Raw genomic sequence first — 24,552 nt, forward strand, 5'->3', positions numbered from 1 at the left:
ATTCGAGGAAAAATATGTTCTCACACCTTGGAAGTCTCCGTTTCCATCTAAATATAGTCCACATTCTCATGTACTCATTCAAACAGGTCCCTTGAGTACTTGTACGGGATGGGGCACTGCGAGCCTTTAACTGCTTAAAAGTGACGGTGTTACATTTCTTTAAATATCTTCTGCCCTCAGACATGCCAGATTCTCCAGGGGAAGAATCCCTGGGACTCTTGTTAAAATGCAGACCCCAGGGCCCCACCCTGATTCGGCAGGTCTGGAATGGGCTCCAGGAAGCCATGGTTTTAGCCAGTGCTCCCTGAGCTGGGGAGAGACCTGGTGGTCCAGGGGCCCTCGGCAGGTCCCTTTGGGTCTGAGATGCTGCGGTTCCTGCTTGCTTTCTTCCCACAATTAGTCTGCATCGGTGAGGGCTGCACTCTGGGGGCAAGACTCAGCGTCTTGTGATGAAGAACTTGAGCTTTAGAGTCAAGATAGACTTGGATTTGAACCCTGGCTCTTTCACTTACTAGTTGTGTGACCCTGAGCAATTACTTAAGCCTCCTGAACGTGGGTTTCCTTATCTGTCAAATGAGGATGGTGATGTTACCGACTGAGTAAGTTGTTGGCTAGGATTATAGGAGGCAATGGATATTACGCACTTAATACAGTTCCTGGCACATACTGAGGACTCGGGAGTTGGTAACTATTAATGTCATCACTGTCCTCACCAGTAGCAGTACATCCTTTTCTTCCTGGTTGCTATGGGACTTCTAATTCCGGGTGAGGGAAGTGGTTTGAGGGGGCATGTCTGGAAGGTCTACTCCTCTCTAACATCTGATTTCTGTTTGCAGGACCATCTAAACTTTTACTGTACGGGCAGCAGTCTGGGCAACTTGATCCTGTCCATCAAGTGTGAGGAGGCAGAGGGGATCGAGTACCTTCGGATCATTCTCAGGTGGGGCCTCTGTACTCTCTGAGGCCACGCCTCTTTTAGGCAGGGCTGCCATAAGTGTCTGGGACCCAGAAATACCAGTCTGACCAGTCTGGTCTGGGTGTGCTGTGGGGAACAGACTGGCTGTAATCCTGGGGCTGTGTCTGAAGTTTGCCAAGCAGGGAGACCCAGGTGTGCCAGCCAGCTGGCGGATGGTGGGAGTCACAGTGGTGTCCTGGGCCCAAGGTCGCTTAGACTATCCCCCTACCTGCCTCTCTTTCTTGTGGGGGACTGTGGCTCTGCGAAGATGGGAAGAAAAAGTAAGGGTGGCTCACTGTGGCTCCAAATCCTCCTAGGACAAGCTTTGCCAGAATGTATGGCATACATCTGGTCAGGGAAAATAGATTCTAGGGCATCTGTTGTATGAGCTGGGCTCCCTGAAATGGAATGATGTTCATAACCGGAATGCTTTGGAGAGAGCGTTGATGTATAGCTGAAGCCAGCACACCTCTCTCTGGATTATGACCTTCTCAAGGGCAGGAGGTAGAACTGGTTTCTGTTTGGTTCAACTGAAATGTTTTGAAAACCTCCTGTGTACCAGGAACTGTGCAGGTGCTGGGGATACAATGATGAATAAGACTTGGCGTCTGTTCTCGAAAGACTTACAATCTAGTAGGAGAGAAAAAGGGAGAATTTTAATATATGTTACATGTATTATTTTAGTGATATGCACAGAATGCCCTGGGAGCATAAAGGAGTATGCATCTTATTTATCTCCATCCCTGGTGGCGTGGTGGAAACACAAGGAAGGTCAAGTGTGAAGGCCAAATGCCATAAACTTGTTCAGCTTTCAATCCATATTTGTTGAATCTGAAGTCCTTGAAGGTATTTGAAAACAGAGCAAGAACCGTTTTTTTTTCTGCCCAAATTTTGAGATAAATATGGGCGGGAAAATAAACACATAGCCCTGCTGTTGGGGGTGGGGAGAGGACGGGGTATGAGGTATTTGTCAACACCCATCTGATCTTGGTTTAATTTTTATTAAGAAAGGAGGCAATTTTCTTTACAGAGGCTCAGCTGGCTAGAAATCATATTTGCAAGGCATGGAAGAGTGAATTAAATAGGCAGAGCCAATTTTCTGAGTGATAATACCTGGATCCCCATCTCCAAGTAGGATTTCTAGCTAGGTTTGCCTCTGTAAAGAAAGTACCTTTCTTTCTTAATAAAAATTAGAACAAGATTCGGTAGGATTCTGAATAATATAAAAACTGAAACATAAGATCTAACCCCCTTATTTCAGTACTATAAAAAATACTGCATCAGGACTGAATGCTAGGGAAAGATGCCAGGCATACAACATACACTTTGATAATTTTTTTTTTTTTTTGGTAATCTGCGGGGCAGTTAGGACTAAAATGAAGGGAATACAGAAGGTTGAACCCCAGCTCTCCTTCCTTAGAAAGCAGCTTAGTATGGGAATTTATGAAATTAGAGATTCTAGAAGAATCCTGTAATTTTTAGGACTAAGGGCTACCCCTGGAATAGTCAGGGGTCTTTTCATGTGGAGCCACTTTTTTGTTTTTGGGTCAATATCATTTGAAATCAGTGCCCTGAGGAGCCCAAGGGTAAGTTCAAGTGTGGTTCTCCCAAATAGAAAACGAGCAGGTAGGGTGGCAGAAATAAACCAGGCACCAGCTAAGAAATTGGACAGTCACATCATGTACTTGGAGTGATGGCCAGGCCAAATTGGAAACCAGACATAAAAAATTGGCCCCATGGCTTAGCAGCTTCACCAGACACAGAGAAAAACTTATCCGGAGATGAAATTCCCCTGCTGGCATTGACTACTGTCCCAGATTCTTCCTTATTCTCAGGAGGCTTCTGTATTATTTAATTGATATCACGAACTTACAACAACAGCTCTCTAGCCTAAAATCTGGGCAGAGTGTTCTACAGCTTCAGTGTATGCCATGAGAATAGCCAGGAAGAATCCATCCATAGTTTAGAGACAAATAACAAACTTGGGTAGATTTCCTCTTTTTTAAGTTTGAATAAAAAGAAGGGAAACAAACAAACGAACAAAAAAGCCTCACAGATCCATGAAAAAAAAAAGATTCTGCATCTACGAAAACATAACCTAGCTTTAAGTAGGTAGAGAAATAATAGAATTTTGAAAAGGATTTACTACAGAAAGTCAAATAAAGTTTAGATACTATTAACTTTCTATTTTCAGCAAACAAAAATTGATGTTCCTAAGCTGGTTGAAAACTTAAAGCTGCAAATCAAAATGACTTGTCCAGTATGAGGCAAAACCAATGAAAGGAAACTAATAGCTGGACATTTTATAATGAAAATTTAGTATTTCATAGATATAAGATCACTGGTAGAATGAAAATGTTCCAAATTATAAAGGAAGACAAAACTTCTACATATAGAAAAAGAAAATAAAGGAATTATAAATAAATATGATGACAGAAATGAGTGGGTATATGTGATTGTAATACATATAACCCAACCACTAAAAAAAATATAAATGAATTAAATTCCACTATTAAACAACAAAGATTCTCAGTTTGGGTCATCCCCCCACCCAAAAAAAAAAACTTACAAATATGCATGTGTGTGTGTGTATGTATACACACACACATATATATGTTTATGTATGTATGTGTATACACACTCACACACATTTAAGAAGTAACTCAGAATAGTTAAGAAGAAAATACAAGAAGAAAGCAAAGTTGGCAATATTAATATAGAAATGTAGAATTAAATGCAAAAAAGCAATTAGTGTGTTTCAACCAATGTCACAAAACAATTTATGTATAAATTTTTGAATGAAAAACTAATTTGCTCTGTAAACTTTCACCTAAAACACAATTAAAAAAAGTTAAACAAAAACAATCACTGGCAAAGAGAGCTATTGTCTATTCATAAAAGGTGAATCACATGAAGATATTTTATAAAACTTTATATCATGTGTGTATATATATATATATATATATACACACACACATATATATACACACATGCATATTTAGTGATTGAAATAGGGAAAAACTCACAGAATACAATTTTAGTGCCAGGTTTTAACACATTCCTCATTACTTGACAGATCAACTAGACTAAGAAGGGAAAAGATATGGATAATCTCATTAATATTATTTATGTCAATTATATATATATTTATCTTTATGTGTATCTATATCTAGCTGTCAAACTTTGATCCTCTAAACAGAGATTTCTGCTTCTTTTTCAGGTAGCTATGAAATATTTACACAAATTGCTTGCATAGTACATCAGTGGTTTTCTGTGAACCTGCTACATCAGAATCATCTTGAAACTTCAAAACAAAGCAAATGCCTCAACCATTAAAAAACACACACACACATATAAATATATAAGATATATAAAGATTTTAAAGTAAGAATATACATTCTTATATATAAATAAGAATGTATATTCTTATTTTCTCCCCTTTCTAACACAAAATGTAGCATCCTGTAGAACACAGTTTTGTAACTTGCTTCTCTTAACAATATATCTTAGAGATCTTTCTGTATTAGTACATAGACAGACTCTTAATTCTACTTACTTTCTTCACATAGTATTCCACTGCATGGATGTGAAATAATTTATTCAATTGATCCCCTATTGATGGCCATTGGCAGTCTTTCGGTATTACAAATAATAATGCAATGAATTACCTTGTAGAGATGTCAATTTATACAGATTAAGATAAATTCTCCAAAGTGAGATGGCTGGGCCAATACATGAATGTGTTTGTATTTTAGTAGATATTGCCAAATTAGCCTCTGTAGGGGCTGTATAAATTTGAACTTTCACCAGCAATGTATGAGAGTGCCTATTTTTCCAAAGCTTCTCCAACAGAATTCGTTGTCAAGCACTTGTATTTTTGCCTATCTGATGAATGATGTTGGGTATTTCTTCATATATTTAAGGAACACATGCATTTTTTTCTGTCACCTGTCTATTCATAATCTTTGATCCTTTTATTATTAGATAGTTACTTGAAATTTCTATTTTTAAACATCTTGCAGGTAATTCTTGATGGCGGGTGAATTTAGCAACCAGTCTTTTGAGCCACAAAACAATCTAAAAACACTTCAAAAAACAGACACTTCACCAGATATATTCACTTATGATTTGATAATAAAACTAGAAATTAATAACAAAAGAATGTTTTTTAAAACACACTTAGCTACTTAGGAATAAGCAATCTCAAACTTTCCTAAATAACTTTTAGCCAAAGAGGAATTGAGTTATAGAATATTTATAAAAAGTGACATTTATAATATTATATATAAAAGCTTATTGGCTGTGTCTAAAGTTGTACTTTGAAGAAAATTCAGTTGCCTTCAGTGTTTTCTAATTAAATAAGAAAGAATGATATTTGTGAGTTGTCATTGTTAGTAACCTCTTTGTGCCTCAGTGCTTTCATTCACAAAGTGGTGATGATAATATCTGCCTTAAAATTGTCGAGTGCTTATTATGTGCCAGGGCCTGACATTATAGCTACCCGATAATGCTAGCTTGTATTGTTATTGTCATCAATATTGTTACCTAAAAAAATAGTAAGAGGAAGGAATTGACAAAGATTAAAGCAGAAATAAATTAATTAGAAGTTAAAAAAAAAAAGAACACTAGACTTGATAAATAAATCTGAGCTACTTCTTTTTGGAAACAAAACAACAAAATAGGTAACTATCTAGCTAGTTAAATATATATAAAAGGGGGAAAATACACAAAAGTAGGCATAAAAAAAGGCATATAATCACAGATGTGAAAAAGATTAAACAATTACTAATGGATGCTATATGTTTAGCCCATAGTATTAAATTGAAAATTTTATTTGGAGCAGATGACTTTGTAGGATGTAACTCAACATGAGGGTAAAACACACACACACACACACACACACACACACACACACACACCCCAAAACCTGAGCAGATCAATAACTATGGAATAAATTGAAAAAGTTATCAAAGAATTATCTCTCCAAAACTTTCTCGATCTAGATGGTTTTTAGGCAGGTATTTTAAACTTTCAAGAACAGATTTAGTGCTATTTAAACTGTTCAAGAGAAAAGAAAAACATGGAGAATCCTGAAAGATGGCGGTGTAAACAGACCATCATTCCAACCCTCCCTCACAAATACAACAAGGAAACGGTGCGGTGCTCGGCTTTGAGGGACTCTGAGTCAGGGAGGAAAGGAAAGCAGCTGGGAACTGCAGGCAGGCAAGAATCAAAGAATCAACAATGAGTCACATATGGCAGGAAGATCTCTTCTCCCACTGTCTCTGCCCCTCCCCCCAGCCATGCGGGCCACCAGCTGCTGTGAACTGGGGAAGTGACCCCAGAAAAGGAGCCTGCTTCCCTAACTGTACAAAGAGACAGGACTCCAAGCTTCTGCTCTAAAATCAACAAGGCAGGCCTTCCTGGGAGTCCATTTGGAGTGTGCCAGCACCTCCCCATCTGGACACTGTTGACTGCAAGCCTACTGTGAAAAGCTACAGAAGGCCCGTGCAGTGGAGTCTGCTTTCATAGTCAACGCTCTACCTGCCTCCCTAGGCACTCCATAGCTCAGGCTTCTGAAATCAACAGGACAGACCTCCCAGGGAGTCAGTTCAGTCTGTTTGTGCCCCCTTCCTGTTGGTGCCAAGGACTGCTGACTGAGGCTACTCTGTGCTAGGAAGCAGGCATCTTTAGTGGAGGCTACACCCACAGCCAACATACTACAGGGGGCTCTGATAGCAACAAGAAAGACCTCCCGGAGGTCTGTTTAAAACGTGCTAGCATCTCCCCACCCAGACTCTGTTGGCTGCAAGTCTGCTGTGAATTGCTACAGAAGGCCTGAACAGTGGAGTTGGCTCCCATAGTCAGCAGTCTACCTGTCTCCTTGCTCAACCCATAGCTCTGGCCTCTGAAACCAACATGACAAACCTCCCTGGGGGTCAGTTAGGGTTAGTCTGCCCCCACTTCCGATTGGCACTGAGGAGTGCTGACTGAGGCTGCTGTGTGCTAGGAAGCAGGAGTATTGGGTGGAAGCTGCACTCACAGCCAGCAAGCTACTGAGGGGACTCCGATGGCAGCAAGGCAGACCTCCATGGGGATTTGACCAGAGAGTAGCATCCCCTTTCCCACCTAGCAATTATTGGTTGCTAGGCTTTTGCAAATTGCTACAGAAGACCCCTGCAGTGGATCCTGCTCCTATAGTTAGCTCAGGCCTCCAAAACCAACAGGACAGATCTCCTCGGGGGTCAGTTTGGGTCCGTCTGCTCCCGCTTCTAGTTAGTGCTGAGGACTGCTGACTGAAGCTGCTGTGTGCTAGGATTTAGGCATCTTGAGTGGAGGCTACACCCACAGCTAACATATTATGGTGTGGCTTTGATAATAATAAGGCAGACCTCTCTGGGGGTCTGTTTGGAGTGTGACAGCCCCTCATCCAACTTGTAACTGTCAGCTGCTGGACTGATATGAACTCCTACGGAGGGTTCCCTACCGTGGAGTCAGGAGGTGTGTTGCCTAATTGGAGACTGCTCCTCCAACTACTGCGGAGCCAGTGGGATGCTGAAACCAATGAGACAGATCTCCTGGAGGTCCTTCTGGGGGAGTGCCAGCCCCCCCAGAGGAAAATCTGCCTGTACTTTGCCTGAATGCTAGCTCAGACATAAGCAGTCCCCACAGAGCAGGGATGGAAGCCTAGGGAAAAACCAAAGGATGAAAGCTTGCCCTGAGTGTTGGTGTCCACTGGTGGACAGACTGACCACAGTGTGTTCTCTGGTGTGTTTGGGAGAGATTGAAAGTTGAAAACTGAGACCTGGAGCTTTTGAATCCTAATTAAACCAGGAAGGGAGAAGGAGCTATCACAGAGAAGGAGAGGAAACGGTAAGCAAAGGCCAAAGGCTCTGCCTGTTTAAGAATTTTGTGCAGAAAGTTTTACAGGCAAAAATAACAAATATTGGGGAAAAATGAGAAAGTTAATACTCTTGAAAATTCCAGTGCCCCAACAAAAAATCACAAGACACACAAAGAACAGAGAAACAATGACCCATCCAAATGAACATGACAAAGGGAGTTAAAGTGCATTGAGGGATGACCAAATAATAAAAATAGGAAGAATACCATACAACAACGTTAAACATAATTAAAGAACGAAGGAAAAATGTAGAAAAAAGCTAAAAGAAATAAGGAAAGCTATGCAAGAACAAAATGTTGATATAAAAAAAAAAACATTGCAACTGAAAGGGACTAACAAGAAAAACACAGTAGAAGGACTCACCGTCAGATTTATTAAGGCAGAAGAAAGAATCAGTGAATTAGAGGTTAAGATAGTTAAAATTACAGACACTGAAAAGCAACAAGAACGAAAGCTCAGGAAAGTTGAGCACAGTTTAATGGAATTATGGGACAACAACAAGAGACCTAATATATTCATCATGGGAATTCTAGAAGGAGATGAGAGAGAGAAATGGACAGAAAGAATATTTAAAGACATAATGACAGAAAATTTCCCCAATTTAATGAAGGACATAAATCTACAAGTCCAAGAAGTTCAAAGAACCCCAAGCAGAATAAAACCGAAGAGGTCTATACCAAGATACATCATAGTTAGGCTCTCAAAAAGTGACAACAGAGAATCCTGAAAGCAGTGAGAGAGAGGCAAAGAGTCACATACAAAGAATCCCCAATAGATTAAGTGCCGATTTCTCCTCAGAATCTTTGGAGGCCAGAAGGCAATGGAATGATATTTTTAAAGTGCTGAAAGAAAAGAAGTGTCAACCAAGTATACTATACCCAGTAAAACTATCCTTCAAGAATAAGGGTAAAATTAAAACATTTCCAGACAGACAGAAGCTGAGAGAGTTCATATCCACCAGACGGGCCCAACAAAAAATACTAACGGGAGTTCTGTAGATGGAAGGTAAAAGACACTAGAAAGTAATTCAAAGGTATACATAGAAAGAAAGATCCCTAATAATGAGAAATGCATGGACAAGTGTAAGGGCTAGTAATAAGGTATTCATACTTGATAATTCTAAATGTTTTGTCTTTCATATTTTTAATAACAAATATATAAAAAGCAAGGGTAGAATTATATTACAGGGTACATAAAATATAAAGAGATAATCAGTGATAACAACGGCAAAGGGGAGGAGGAGTGGTAAAGATACAGAATTTTTTTGTACGTTATTGAAGTTAAGTTGGTACCAACTTACCCTAGAATGTTACAAATACAAGCTGCTAAATATAATATTCATGGTAACTGCTAAGAACATATGTACAAAATACACAAAAGGAAAGGAGAAAGGAACCAAAAAGGCTCACTACAATATACCAACAAAACACAAAAGCAATAAGTAGTAAAGGAAAAACACAAAGAAGGCTTGGGCGCACAAAAAAACAAAATGACAGAAGTAAGTCACTGCTAATCAGTAATTACAGTGAATGCAAGTGTACTAAATGCTCCAATCAAAGGTGAGGAGTGGCTGAATAACACCTTGCTTAAAAACCACTGAGTCAGATAGGCCCATAAAACAAAATGAGAACTAAAGGGGTGTGCCAGCCCACGGACAAGGACTAGAAGGCAGAAGGGGACAGGAAAGTTGGTAATAGGGAACCCAAGATTGAGAACAGAGAGTGTTAACATGTCGTGGGATTGGTAACCAATGTCAGAAAACAATATGTGTACTAATTGTTTAATGAGAAACTAGTTTGTTCTGTAAACCTTCATGTAAAGTACAATTAAAAAAAATAAACCCACTGGGTAATAGAAGAAATCAAAGAAGGAATGAAAAAAAAAAATGCCTAGAATCAAACGAGAATGAAAACACATCCTAGCAAAGCCTCTGGGACACAGCAAAGGCAGTGCTCAGAAGCCAATTTATAGCAATAGACGCATATGTCAAAAAAGAAGAAAGGGCCCAAATCAAAACATTAGCTATACAACTTGAACAAATAGAACAGCAAAAGAAAGGAAATAATAAAGATCAGAGCAGAAATGAATGAAATAGAGAATAGAAAAACAGTAGAAAGAATTAAAAAACAACCCAAAAAGTTGGTTCTTTGAAAGGATCAACAAAATTAACAAACCATTGGCCAAACTGACAAAAGAAAAAACAAGAGAGGTTGCAAATAACTCAGATAAGAAATGGGGGACATTACAACAGACCCAACTGAAATAAAAAGGATTATAACAGAGTAATATGAAAACTATACCCTGACAAATTTGAATACCTAGAGGAAATGAACAAATTTCTAGAAACATACTCCCTGCCTAAACTAACACACTGAGATAAAAAAATCTGAACAGACCCATAACAAGAGAAGAGATTGGAAAGGTTAACAAAAAACAAAAACAAAAAAACTCCCAACATAAAAAAGCCCTAGCCCAGATGGCTTCACAGGAGAATTCTACCAAATATTCAGAGGAGAGCTTGCACCAGTACCACTCAAACTATTTCAGCACATAGAAAAGGAAAGGATACTTCCAAATTCATTCTATGAAGGCAGCATAACCCTGATATCGAAACTAGACAAAGACATCACACAAAGAAGAAAATTATAGACCAATATCTCTCAAGAATATAGATGCAAAAATTCTCAACAAAATTCTAGCCAATAGAATTCAGCATCATTAAAAAAAAATGCCATGACCAAGTGGGATTCATACCAGGTATGCAAGATTGGTTCAACATTAGAAAGTCAGTCAATGTAATCCACCAAAAAAAAAATAAGTAAAATAAAAGAATCACATTGTCATCCCAGTCGATGCAGAAAAGGCATTCGATAAAGTCCAACACCAATTCCTGGTAAAAATTCTCAATAAAATAGATACAGAAGGGAAATTCCTGAAAATAATAAAGGACATCTATACAAAACCAACAGCCAACATCATTCTTATTTAAGAAGGGCTGAAACATTCCCCTTGAGAACAGGAACAATACAAGGATGCCCTTTATCACCACTCCTATCTAACATTGTGCTGGAAGTCCTAGCTAGAGCAATAAGACAAGAAAAAGAAATAAAAGGCATCCAAATTGGTAAGGAAGAAGTAAAACTTTCTCAATTTGTAGACGATATGATACTATACACAGAGAACCCAAAGGACTCCACAAGAAAACCACTGGAACTAATAGAAAGATCCAACTGATTTTTGTACATTTATCTTGGATTCCTGTACACTGATAAAGAGAACTATGAAAAGGAAATCAGGAAAGCAATACGATTTATAATAGCCCTTAAAAAATAAAATACTTAGAATAAATCTAACCAGGGTGTAAAAGACCTACACAAAGAAAACTACAAAACACTACTGCAAGAAACCAAAAATGATCTATAAATGGAAAAACATACCATGCTCATGGATAGACTTAACATTGTGAAAATGACAATTCTACCCAAAGCAATCTACAAATACAATGCAATCCTGATCCAAATACCAACAGTATTCTTTAAAGGGATGGAAAAACTAATCATTAACTTTTATATGGAAAGGAGAGGCTCCAGATAAGTAAGCACTATTGAAGAAAAAGAATAAAGTTGGATGAGTCACACTAACTGACCTTGGAACCTACTATATAGGTACAGTAGTCAAAACAGCCTGGTACTGGTACAATCACAGACACAATGCCCAATGAAACAGAATCGAGAACCCAGATGTAAATCCACCCACCTACAGTCACCTGATGTTCGACAAAGGCCCATTAAGTGGGGGAAAAGATAGTCTTTTTAACAAATGGTGCTGGCAGAACTGGATGTCCATCTGTAAAAAATGAAACAAGACTCATACTTCACACCATACAAAAAAACTAATTCAAAATGGATCAAAGATCTAAATACAAAACCAAAAACTATAAAGATCATAAAACAAAAAGTAGTGTCAATGCTAGAGGCCCTTATGTTGTTGTTGTTGTTAGGTGCCGTTGAGTCAGTTCTGACTCATAGCGGCCCTATGCACAACAGAACGAAACATTGCCTGGTCCTGCACCATCCTTACAATCGTTGTTATGCTTGAGCTCATTGTTGCAGCCACTGTGTCAATCCACCTTGTTGAGGGTCGTCCTCTTTTCCACTGACCCTGTACTTTCAGGCATGATGTCCTTCTCCAGGGACTGATCCTTCCTGACAACACGTCCAAAGTATATAAGACACAGTCTCCCCATCCTTGCTTCTAAGGAGCATCCTGTTTGTACTTCTTCCAAGACAGATTTGTTCGTTCTTTCGGCAGTCCATGGTGTATATTCGATATTCTTCGCCAACACCACAACTCGAAGGTGTCAACTCTTCTTCAGTCTTCCTTATTCATTGTCCAGCTTTCAGATGCATATGATGTGATTGAAAATACCATGGTTTGAGTCAGGCGCACCTTAGTCTTCAAGGTGACATATTTGCTTTTCAACACTGTAAAGAGGTCCTTTGCAGCAGATTTACCCAGTGGAGTGTGTTGTTTGATTTCTTGACTGCTGCTTCCGTGGCTGTTGATTGTGGGTCCAACTAAAATGAGGTCCTTGACAATTTCAATCTTTTCTCCTTTTTTCTCTTGGAGTTAGCTACCCTTAGGGCGTCTCCTCTGTCCCCCACCCAATTCTGTAAGTCTCCCCTCAGCAGACCTCACAGGCAGAGGCCTGCCACTGCCTAGCACTGAGTAGGTAAATTTGGCTAATTCTATGGTTTAGCTAGAAGACCCATTTCATCTTCATATTAGCATGTGCTTCCACTTGGCCTTTGTCAATAATAAAGGAGTAATTTTGACTCCCAACTGCCTTACTCTTTAGTTTTTGTTTGTTTCTTAATTTGTACAGAACCTGGACAGGGACAGATGCCTTTTGTTGCTGTTATTCAAATTTATGCACCAACCATGAATGCGAAAGATGAAGAAATTGAAGATTTTTACCAACTCCTGCAGTCTGAAATTGATCAAACATGCAATCAAGGTGCATTGATAATTACTGGTGATTGGAATACGAAAGTTGGAAACGAAGAAGAATCAGTAGTGGGAAAATATGGCTTTGGTGATAGAAATGACACTGGAGATCACGTGATAGAATTTTGCAAGACCAACGACCTATTCACTGGAAATATACTTTTTCAATAACATAAATGGTGACCTCGCCAGTTGGAATACACAGGAATCAAATCAACTAGATTTGTGGAAAGAGATGATGGAAAAGCTCAATATCATCACTCAGAATAAGACCAGGGGCTGACTGTGGAATAGACCATCCGTTGTTCATGTGCAAGTTCAAGTTGAAGCTGAAGAAAATGAAAAAAAAAATCCATGACAGCTGAAATGTGACCTTCAGTATATCCACCTGAATTCAGAGGCCATCTCAAGAATAGATTTGACACATTGAACACCAATTACTGAAGACCAGATGAGTCGTGGGATGACATCATACATGAAGAAAACAAAAGGTCATTAAAAAGGCAGGAAAGAAAGAAAAGACCAAAATGGATGTCAGAAGAGACTGAAACTTGCTCTTGAGAGTAGAGTAACTAAAGCAAATGGAAGAAATGATGAAGTAAAAGAGCTGAGCAGAAGATTTCAAAGGGCAGCTCAAGAAGACAAAGTGAAGTATTATAATAACATATGCAAATACCTGGAGTTAGAAAACCAAAAGGGAAGAACATGCTCAGCATTTCTCAAGCTGAAAGAACTGAAGAAAAAATTCAAGGCTTGAGTTTCAATATTGAAGGATTCTATGGGGAAGATATTGAACGAAGGAGGAAGCATCCAAAACAGATGGAAGGAATACACAGAGTCACTGTACCAAAAAGAAGGTCAACATTCAACCATTTCAGGAGGTAGCATATGACCAAGAACCGATGGTATTGAAGGAGGAAGTCCAAGTGGCACTGAAGGCAATGGCTAAAAACAAAGCTCCAGGAACTGACAGATACCAATTAAGATGTTTCGACAGATAGTACACTGGAAGCCCTCACTTGTCTAGGCCAAGAAAGTTGGAAGACAGCTACCTGGCCAACTGTCATGGATTGAATTGTGTCCCCCCCAAAAATATGTGTCAACTTGGTTAGGCTGTGATTCCCAGTATTATGTGGCTGTCCTCCATTTTGTGGTTGTAATTTTATGTTAAGAGGACTAGGGTGGGATTGTAACACCACCGTTACTCAGGTCACCTTCCCGATCCAGTGTAAAGGGAGTTTCCCTGAGATGTGGCCTGCACCACCTTTTATCTCTCAAGAGATGAAAGGGAAGCAAGCAGAGAGTGGGGGGACCTCATACCACCAAGAAAGCAGCACCAGGAACAGAGCACGTCCTTTGGACCCAGAGTCACTGTGCCTGAGAAGCTCCTCAACCAGGGGAAGATTGAGGACAAGGACCTTCCTCCAGAGCCCACAGAGAGAGAAAGCCTTCCCCTGGAGCCGATTCCCTGAATTTGGACTCGTAACCCATTAGACTGTGAGAAAATAAATTTCTCTTTGTTAAAGCCATTCACTTGTGGTATTTCTTTTATGGCAGTACTAGATGACTAAGACACCAGCCGACTGGAAGAGATCCATATTTGTGCCCATTCAAAGGAAAGGTGATCCAACAGAATGTGGAAATTATCGAGGGATACCATTAATATCATACACAGGTAAAATTTTGCTGAAGATAATTAAAAAAAGATTGCAGGAGTACACTGACAGGGAACTTTAAGCTAGATTCAGAAGAGGATGTGGAATAAGGGATATCATTGCTGATGTCAGATGAATCTTGGCTGCAAGCAGAGAATATCAGAAGGATGTTTACCTGTGTTTTATTGACTATGCAAAGGCATTCAACTGTGTGGATCACGACAAATTATGGATAACATTTCAAAGAATGGGAATTCTAGAACACTTAATTGTGCTCATTTGGAACCTGTACATAGATCAAGAGGCAGTTGTTCAGAACAAGGGGATACTGCATGGTTTAAAGTCAGGAAAGGTGTGCATCAGGGTTGTATCCTTTCACTGTACTTATTCAATCTGTATACTGAGCAAATAATCTGAGAAACTGAACTATATGGAGAAGAATGGGGCGTCAGGATTGGAGAAAGACTCACTAACAACCTGTGATATACAGATGACACAACTTTGTTTGCTGGAAATGAAGAGGACTTGGAAACACTTACTGATGAATATCAAAGACTACAGCCTTTATTATGGATTGCACCTCAACATAAAGAAAAAAAAAATCCTCACAGCTGGACCAATAAGCAACATCATGATAAATGGAGAAAAGATTGAAGTTGTCAAGGATTTCATTTTGCTTGGATCCACAAGCAACGCCAATGGAAGCAGGAGTCAAGAAATCAAAGGACGTATTGCAGTTGGGCAAATCTGCTGCACAAGACCTCTTTCAAGTGTTAAAAAGCAAAGACGTCACTTTGAGGACCAAGGTGTACCTGACCCAAACCGTGGTGTTTTCAATTGCCTCATATGTCTGTGATAGCCAGACAGTGAATAAGGAAGACCAAAGAAGAATCAATGCCTTTGGATGATGATGTTGGTGAAGAATATTGAATATACCGTGGACTGCCAGAAGAAAGAACAAATCTGTCTTAGAAGAAGTACAGCCAGAACGCTCCTTAGAAGTAAGGATGGCAAGATTTCATCTCACATATTTTGGACCTTGTCATAGATTGAATTATGTCCTCCTAAAAATGTGTGTATCATTTGGGCTGGGCCATGATTCCTGGTATTGTGTGATTTTCCTATGTGTTGTAAATCCTGCCTCTGTGATGTTAATAAGGGAGTATGGGTGGGAGTTTTATTAGTGAGGCAGGACTACAAGATTGGATTGTGTCTTGAAGCAATCTCTTGAAATATAACAGACAGAAGCAAGCAGAGAGACAGGGGGACCTCATACCACCAAGAAAGCAGCAGCAGCAGCAAAGCGTGTCCTTTGGACCTGGGATCTCTGTGAGTGACAACCTCCTTGACCACGGGAAGATTGAGGACAAGGACCTTCTTCCAGAGCCGACAGAGACAGAAAGACTTTCCCTGGAGCTGATGCCTTGAATTTGGACTTTTAGCCTACTTTACTCTGAGGAAATAAATCTCTCTTTGTTAAAGCCAGCCACTTGGGGCATTTCTGTTAAGGCAGCACCAGATGACTAAGACAGACATGTTATTAGGAGGGACCAGTCCTTGGAGAAGGACATTATGCTTGGTAAAGTAGAGGGTCAGTGAAAGAGAGGAAGACCCTCAATGAGATGGATTGACACAGGGGCTGCAACAATGGGCTCAAACATAGCAGCGATTGTGAGGATGGCGCAGGATTGGGCAGTGTTTCATTCTGTTGTACATAGGGTCGTTGAGTTGAAATCGATTTGATGGCACCTAACAACAACAGCTGGGCTCCCTAAGAACCTCAACCTACATGTTGATAGAGAGGACAGTTGATCCAGAAAATCTAACGGTCATGAGTTTGTTTTGAATTAAAAAAAAAAAAGCATGTTGTTGTTAGTTGTCATTGAAGTTACCCCCTGACTCATGGTGATCCCATGCACAGTGGAACAAAATGCTGCCTGGTCCTCTGCCATCTCTATGATCAGTTATGAATTGGACTGTTGTGATCCATAGGGTTTTCATTGGCTGATTTTTTGGAAGTAGACTGCTGGGCCTTTCTTCCTAGTCTATCTTAGTCTGGAAGCTCTGCTGAAACCTGTTTGGCATTATAGCAACATGCAAGCCTCCACTGAGAGAGGCATGGTGACTGTCCATGAGGTACAGGGGTGGGGAGGGGCGGGAGCCTTGGTGGCTTTAAAAAAAAAGCACTCAGCTGCTAACCAAATGGTTGGTGATCGAACCCACCAGCCACTCCGAGAGAGAAAGATGTGGCAGTCTGCTTCTATAAAGATTACAGCCTAGGGAAGCCCTCTGGGGCAGATCTACCCTGTCCTATAGGTCACAATCGACTCAATAGCAGTGGGTTTTGAATTAAAAAAGAAAAGCAAAACCTGACAGAAATAAAAGGAGAAATAGACAAATTCTCAATGGACAGAGAGATTTTGACACATCTCTCAGAAGCTGATGGATCAAGCAGACAGAGAATTATGAGCATATAGAAGAATTTGAACAATACAATTAACACATTTGATCTTATAACATATATTCTTGCACTCAATAGACGTTCCAAACCCACATGGAATGTGGAAAAAAAGTCCACATATTAAGTCAACAAATTTAAGTAATTATTATGTGGCTCATGCTCTCTGAATATAAGACAATTAAATTAGAACTCAACAATTAAAAGACTGAAGAAAAAAATTCATACATTTGGAAAATTAAAAAAGAAAACTCTTAAATAACTCATGGGCCAAGGAAGAAGTCACAAAAGAACTGACAAAATATTTAGCACTAAGCAGCAATGAAAATACTACCTATAAAAATGTGTGGGATGTAGCTAAAGTGGTACTTAGGGAGACATGCTGAATTTTAAGTGCATTTGTAAAAAATGAAGGGAAGATCAAATGAGTAAGCACAAAGCTCGGGAAGTTAAAAATAGAATAGAAAAGAATATACCCAAAGAAAACAGAAGGAAGGATATTAAAAAGACAAGAACAAGTTAGTGAAATAGAAAGCAAAAATTTAAAAAAGAATAGAGATGATCAAGAAAAGCTCTCTGTTTGAGGGGAGCCCTTGTGGCCCAGTGGTTAAGAGCTGTGGCTGCTAACCAAAAAGGTCGGCAGTTTGAATCCACTAGCTTCTCCTTGGAAGCCTTCTGGGGCAGTTCCACTCTGTCCTCTAGGGTTGCTATGAGTTGGAATTGGCTCAAGGGCAATGGGTTTGGTTTTTCGGTTTATCTGTTTGAAAAAAAAAAAAAAAAAATTTTTTTTTTTTTTGAGACTAATAAAATAGATAAATTTCCAGCTAAGGCTGATCAGGAAAAAGAAAAAATACAAACAAATAGTATTATAGCCATAAAGGAGGGGACACAACTATAGATAGAGATGCTGTCATAAGAGAATACCAGACAACTTTATATCAATGTGTTTGATGGATAATCCTATAGAAAAGTAAAAATTACCAAACTTAACTCATTAAGGAATATAAGACCTAACCATTCACCATTAAAGAACAGAATCGATAGCCAAAAGTATCCCCCACAAAAAAACAGCAGGTGTATAGATTTCACAGGTGAGTTTTAGCAAACTTTTAAGAAACAGATAATCCCTATATTATTCAAATTATTTCAAAGATTAAGAAGCTACCTAGCAATTTTATGAGGCTGGAGTAACACCTTGATATCAAAATGTGTCAAAGGAAGTACAAGAAAACTAAAAAAAAAATAAAAAAGGCCACTGTTGCTCTTGAACATAGATATGAAAATCTAAATAAGATATTAACACATTACCTTTAGCAGGATATTAAAAATAATACATCAGAACCAAGTGGAGGTTTCCCTGTGGACTGAAAAGATGGTTCAGCAGAAATGGAATCCACCAGGTTAACAGGTTAAGAACCCTGCGATTATTGCAACGGATGCAGGAAAGTGTTCAGTAAAATTCAGCCCTTTCATAATGTGCTAAATGAATCAGGGGAACAAGCTAAATTTAGAGACTTATGGTGAATCCCTTTATAAAGCACATTTTCGTCCTGTTTATATTTTGAGTGAATCCAGATTTTCAAATATTAGCTTTTTCTTATTTTTTTAATTGAGGTTCAGTTATATGTCAGAACCCAGATATATCTGGAAAGCTGTGCCCGGTTCTTTGGGGGAACACAGAAAACCCACAAACCAACCAAATAATAATGGTGACATTTGAAGGCAGCGATTTGCATTTCCCAAGAATATTTCGGTTGCAAACATAGTACTGGGCAGGTTCTTTAAGTATCCCCCTTCCCTGGGGTGCCTAAGTTGTTGTTAGTTGCCATCCAGCCTACTTCGACTTATGGTGACTCCCATGAGTGGAGAGTAAAACTGCTCCATAGGGTTTTCTGACCTTTCAGAAGCCTGTCTTGTCACCAGGCCTGTCTTCTAAGGTGCCCCTGGGTGAGTTTGAGCCGCCAGCCTTTTGGCTAGTAGATGAGTGCTTAATCATGTGTGCCATCTAGGGGTACCTAAGTAAGGTTCCATTTTACCCCCCATTTGAGTGGTTGGGTAAAATGAGGTAGATCTGACCCTGGAAAGGCGTGAAGCAAGGCATGCCAAAAATCGTGGTCTGGTGTAGGCTCAGACACCTCTCTCGTTGACCCTGTTTCTCACGGATGCCTTTTCCTCACCCTCTTCTACCTGGGCAGGTCCAAAGTGAAGACAGTGCATGAGCGGATCCCCTTGGCTGGACTCAGCAAATTGCCCAGCGTCCCTCAGATTGCAAAGGTAAAAACTGATCCCTCATACAACCCAGGGCTGGCCTCTGAGTGGGGGTGCAGCTTGCCCTGGGTGGGCTCTGCCCTTGGGGAGGTGGCAGCCTCTTTACTATTTGGCCCTTGTCTACATGGATGGGGGCGTGAGAAGGGCTGTTGGCAGATGCTTCATTTTCCCTACACCCTCCCTATCTCATCCTTGCTGCTGAGGTTGCTTGAGGAACAGCATAACCCCAAGTCCCTGTCCCCGTGTCATTCACAGCTAGTTCAGGAGACAAGAGAAATGGAAAGACAGGGCTAGAGATGGCTAGTGGGTGGGGGATGGCCAGGGGAACCTTCACAATAGAGGAGAGGCCTGAATTGGGCTGAAGGATGGCCAGGCTGTTGATCCAGAAGAGAGCCATCCCCTGGCATAAGGAGCAGTCAGCTGGTGGAGGGCCCATGTCACTGGTCTAGGATACTGAGAGCCTGGGACCAAGTCAGGAAAAAGGGTGGTTGGATGGGTTGCATTGGCTCCATGTGCTGGGAGCAGGAATCCAGGTACAATCATGCTGAATATCTTAATTGGGGGTTGGGGCTGGATAGCTTTATGGGGTCACAGTGGAAAGAGGTCTGCAGCTTCATCTTGTCCCTACCCTTACTTTCTCAGGAAACCCCAGTGCAGTTAGTCAACTTACCTGGGCACATATTAGTGAGCGGCAGGGTCAAGATTTGAACACGGGCCCTGATACCTCATGTCTTGCCCTCCCTTGCTGCTTTCTCTTGGTGGGTGGAGGAGCCCAGATGTACTCTATGGACATGGCCCCTGAACTGTATGTTTCTCTTTTTTCTCAGGCTTTCTGTGATGATGCAGTGGGGCTGAAATTTAACCCTGTCCTCTACCCCAAGGTGAGACCTTCCTCCCCCGCTCCCTTTTACCCAGGGCTCTGCAGCTTGGCATGGGTTTGCACACCTGTGACTCACTGGGAGGTTCTCTGCATCTTGGTGTGGGTCTCCGTGATAAACCTTCCCATCCTTTCAAAACTGAGTCCACTGGGAACCCATCCCAGATCTCCAGCCCAGGAATTTGCCCTCGGCCTGTTTGTGGAGGTGGCAGAGATGTAGCAATGTTGTGGTTTCTCTACTTTGCACTGGTTGTGCCTCCCTAAGGCCAGTGCTGGGGTGAGGATAATTTTGCTTATGGTTCGAGGGCTGGTGCAGATTCAGTCTGCTGTCATGGGGGATTAGGGATGGGCAAGTCAGAAATCCCCTAAGAAATAAAAGGCCACACAGCCACTCCCCACTGCTGATGCCACTGCAGCTCTGGCTCTTGTTAAGGCTGGCTCTCTGTTATTGGTTTCCTAAGGATGTGGGCAGATCTCAACCCCCGTTTTGGTGTGGGGGTGTGGGTGGGGAGAAGAGCAATATTAACAGAACAAATCCACAAACCCACTCAAGAACAATTACAGCATGACAGGGCTTAAATCACCATGAATAGTGAATTGCTTTCAGTTGGCCACAGGAGAAGACCCAGTGCATGGACTGCTTCTTCATGAACCAGTAGGGCCTGAGAGAAAAATCACAGCAGAGCTATGCTGTTAAGCTTCCTGCTGTGGCCTAAGGCTGTGGCAGCTGAGGCCTGCTCCGGCCTGTTCATAGTCAATTTCCTGAGCACCAACTCTGTCAGCCAGGACCATGAGAGGACATGTTTGGTGGGAGAAGAGAGGCCAGTGTCACGGGTGGGATATCCAAAACTCCCTGGAACAAATGCCTGAAATGTTCCCAACTGTCCATGAGACTCTTAGAGACATCTATTTATCCATACTACTACCTGTCTATCAGCTTGTCATACTGTGGTGACCTGCATGTTGCTATGATGCTGGAAGCTATGTCTCCAGTATTTCAAAGACCAGTAGAGTCACCCATGGTGGACAGGTTTCCATGGAGCTTCCAGACTAAGACAGACTAGGAAAACAGGCCTAGAGATTCATGTCTGAAACTTAAAGAGTGAAAATCCTTTGGCTCACAACAGAATATTGTCTGATATAATGCTAGAAGATAAGCGCCCTAGGTTGGAAGGCACTCAAAATACCCAGTGGCCTCAACAGTGGGCTCAAGTATACCAATGATTGTGAAGTAAATTGAAACATTTTGTTCTATTGTACATGAGGTTGCCCTGAGTTGGAGCTGACTTGATGACAACTAACAACAACAACGCCATTTATCTAGATACAGTTGATAAACTAACAGCAGAGTCCTCTGCTCAACAGAGCATGTGCCAAACCTCTTGTCTCAAATGCCTCTTTTTAGCCATTTGAGTGTCTGTAGGCACTTCTGGTAATATGCTGCATTCCCCTGAACATTTTCTAACAAGTAGGCTAACTTCCCTTTTATAATTAAAGCTGAATTAGTGAGGTTTAATCAACTATTACAACCCCATCATAACAGCCTAATCTAACTGCAAATTTGGCAATTTTTCTTGTCAAATCATATCCACTGAGAGAACCAAATGACGTTCATTTGCATTGTTCATGCCATGACTTGGAAAGCCTCTGGCCCTGGTAATAATGGAGGAGCAGCTGTATTTTCATGTTTTCTATATTTGAAGGACTGCCTAGTCCAGCTGGGACATTAATCTGGCTGAGATATGTGTGTGTGTTTTTAAAATTTGCAGGGTTTAGGACGTTCCTTGGAAATTCTCCATGGCCTGGTGCCTCTTTCTGGTGGGACAGCTGTTCCTCCCCTTTGACTCATCCCAGGCAGGAGTGGAGGGCTTCCTCCCAGGTCAGCTGCAGTGCTCTTGCTGGGGGGGAGCTGAGAAGTATCCATTTCTTCCAGCAGCTGAGAGCTTCACAGAGATGTGCAATGGGTGGCCACCAACATGGACCACATATTCTAGCCAAGAACTCATGGCCGATTTATTCTTACCCTAGACTCACACATGGTAGAATTCCTCCTTTTTATTACAGAGGACGTCTAAGGATTCTCCAGAGAATCAGAACCAGTAATAAACAGATACTATCCATCAGGAGGCAGGCTGGAGACTTCTGCAGGCTTGTGTCCCAAAATATGTAGGTCCAGTAATGGGAAGAGTGCAGAATTGAGAGAGAAGAAAGAGAGAGAGACCCACCAAGCCAAAATATCTACTTTATAATCTGAATGCAGACCACATCTTAAGGAACTCCCCTTTCAACTGATTGACTGGTTACATCACATTAGATTATATATTATGGAAAATGATTACATTACATTGTGGTACAGCAACTAGTGCTTGGCAAAACCACTGGGAACCATAGCTTAGCCAAGTTGACAGAAAATTAACCATCGTGGGGAGTATCCCAACAGCTTTAAAAATTGTCTTCTCTTTCCCAACAAACTGGCTCAGCTCTGATCTTTCTGGAGGGTTACATAGATGATGATGATGTTAACTGCTCTGTGCTCAGCACTTTATGTGCCTGATTTCAATGAATCTTCACAACTACACATCGCCTTATAACAGAGGGCAAACTGAGGCTCGGAGAAGTTAAGTGACTCATCTAAAGCCACATAGTAAAATCACCGGATTCAAAACTCGAGCTTAGTGTTTCTGATCCCTAGATGCCAACTCATGGAAGCATAATAGAAAATTAGGTAGAATCAGTGGTCTTATTTTTTTTTTTTCTTTCATATAGTATTAGGGTATATTTAGATACCTCTTATTTTATGGACGAGGGGATGAAGCCTGGGTGGGAACAGTGACTTGTTCAGAATCACTGCTGATTAGAGGTGGAGTTAGAACTAGAGTAGACCGGTTCTTAGACTCCTGGCTTCATTTTTCAAACTACAGATTAAACGCTAGTAAGTCAGTACCCTGAGATCTGCTGGACTCCCTGTGTGCCCAACTCTTGGCCAGCTTATCTGAATGGAAATGGAATGGGTGACTCAGAGGTTTGGCCACTACTGGGGGAAACCCAGGTGCTGGCCACTAACTAAGGCCTGTGAAGTAGCATCTTAACCATCTACTTCTTTTTCCACCCTTTCTCCTCATATGTGTGAATGTCTCATATCAAGGGGCACATTCTCTACCTAAATAGTCTTCTTTCCCTTCCATTTGCTTCCTCATGTGCCTTCACATCCACAAGCAATCTGATTTTTTTTTTTTCCCTTGTTTTCCAGGCCTCCCAAATGATTGTGTCCTATGATGAACATGATGTCAACAATACATTCAAGTTTGGGGTCATTTATCAAAAAGCCAGACAGGTAGGCACCAAGAAACCATACTGGTCCCTATAGCCCATGGCATCTCATTGAGGACTCTTTTTTTCCCCCACCCCAACCACAGGCACAATGTACTAGATTCTTAAACATTCTGAACATGACCGTCACATTTAATGTATCACTTACACTGGGGGTGGCAGAATCTTCAAGGTGGGCTGCTCCTCACAAAAGGCCTGCGGATCCTTTAGAAGGGGGTGTAGTTTTTGTACAGTATGTTCTGATTCTGCCTGGCTACCTCAGCTCATCGTTTTCTGACTTGCTTGCTTTGGACACATAATCAGAAGGGATCAATCACTAGAGGAGGATATCATGTCTGGTGAAATAAAAAGCTAGTGAGTGCAAGGGAGACCCTCGCTGAGAAGGATTGGCACAGTAGCCACAACGATGCACTTATACATTCTGGTGATTAAGAGAATGACACAGGCCCGGACAAGATTTCTTTCTGTTGTGTATAAGGTCTTCCATGAGTCACAGCTGACTCAATGGAGCCGACTCGACATCAGCTAACAACAACAACCTCCAGCTTTTATTTCTCTATGGGCTGTTGGTCTCAAGAAAAATGATGGAATGGATCAATGGAAGCTTCTGTCTCCTTCTCCACCGTTTTTCCAGCTGGGAGTTCACTTTTTCTCCCCAAACTTCAGTAGTATGGTGGAGCCAGTTGTGTACTTTGGCTTCAGCATGTCATGTTGATCACTTGGAATCAACCATGGTGAAGAGTATTTACACCACGGTAATTGGCGAACATCAGGGCTTATGTTTTCCTTCTTTGGAGAGCCAGTTTTTAAAAATTTCCTGGGGTACTGCTGCTCACCCTGTTTCTTTCTTGTAGCATTTACATGCTGCTTTCGAGTTTTTTTTTAGAGTTGGCTAGAGTAATGTTCCATGGGACACTAGTCTGGTGAGGTACATTGTGGATAAGCAATGAGTTGTAGGGAAACATTTAAAACATTTTTTTTGTTGTGGTGAAATATATATAACAAAACATTTCCCATTTTAACCATTTTTATGTGTACATTTCAGTGACGTTAATTACATGCCCCATGCTGTGTAACCCATCACCACTGTTTCCAATT

General features: G+C 40.9%; 1 protein-coding gene across 10 annotated transcripts in view; it reads left to right on the forward strand.

Annotated features, from left to right (window-relative positions):
• RAP1GAP2 (RAP1 GTPase activating protein 2) overlaps positions 1-24,552 on the forward strand; it is a 232,661-nt gene that overhangs the window by 153,573 nt on the left and 54,536 nt on the right. For all 10 annotated transcript variants that reach the window (XR_010318428.1, XR_010318429.1, XM_010596495.3 and 7 more), the window contains 4 exons: positions 837-940; positions 19,175-19,253; positions 20,075-20,128; positions 23,375-23,458. Coding sequence is in view for 8 of the 10 variants with exons in the window: in XM_010596495.3 (XP_010594797.2) it covers positions 837-940; positions 19,175-19,253; positions 20,075-20,128; positions 23,375-23,458 (321 nt within the window). In the remaining 2 variants the exon portion in view is untranslated. The remainder of the gene's footprint in view (positions 1-836; positions 941-19,174; positions 19,254-20,074; positions 20,129-23,374; positions 23,459-24,552) is intronic.

This window comes from Loxodonta africana, chromosome 18 (assembly GCF_030014295.1).
Source record: "Loxodonta africana isolate mLoxAfr1 chromosome 18, mLoxAfr1.hap2, whole genome shotgun sequence".
Lineage (NCBI taxonomy): Eukaryota > Metazoa > Chordata > Mammalia > Proboscidea > Elephantidae > Loxodonta > Loxodonta africana.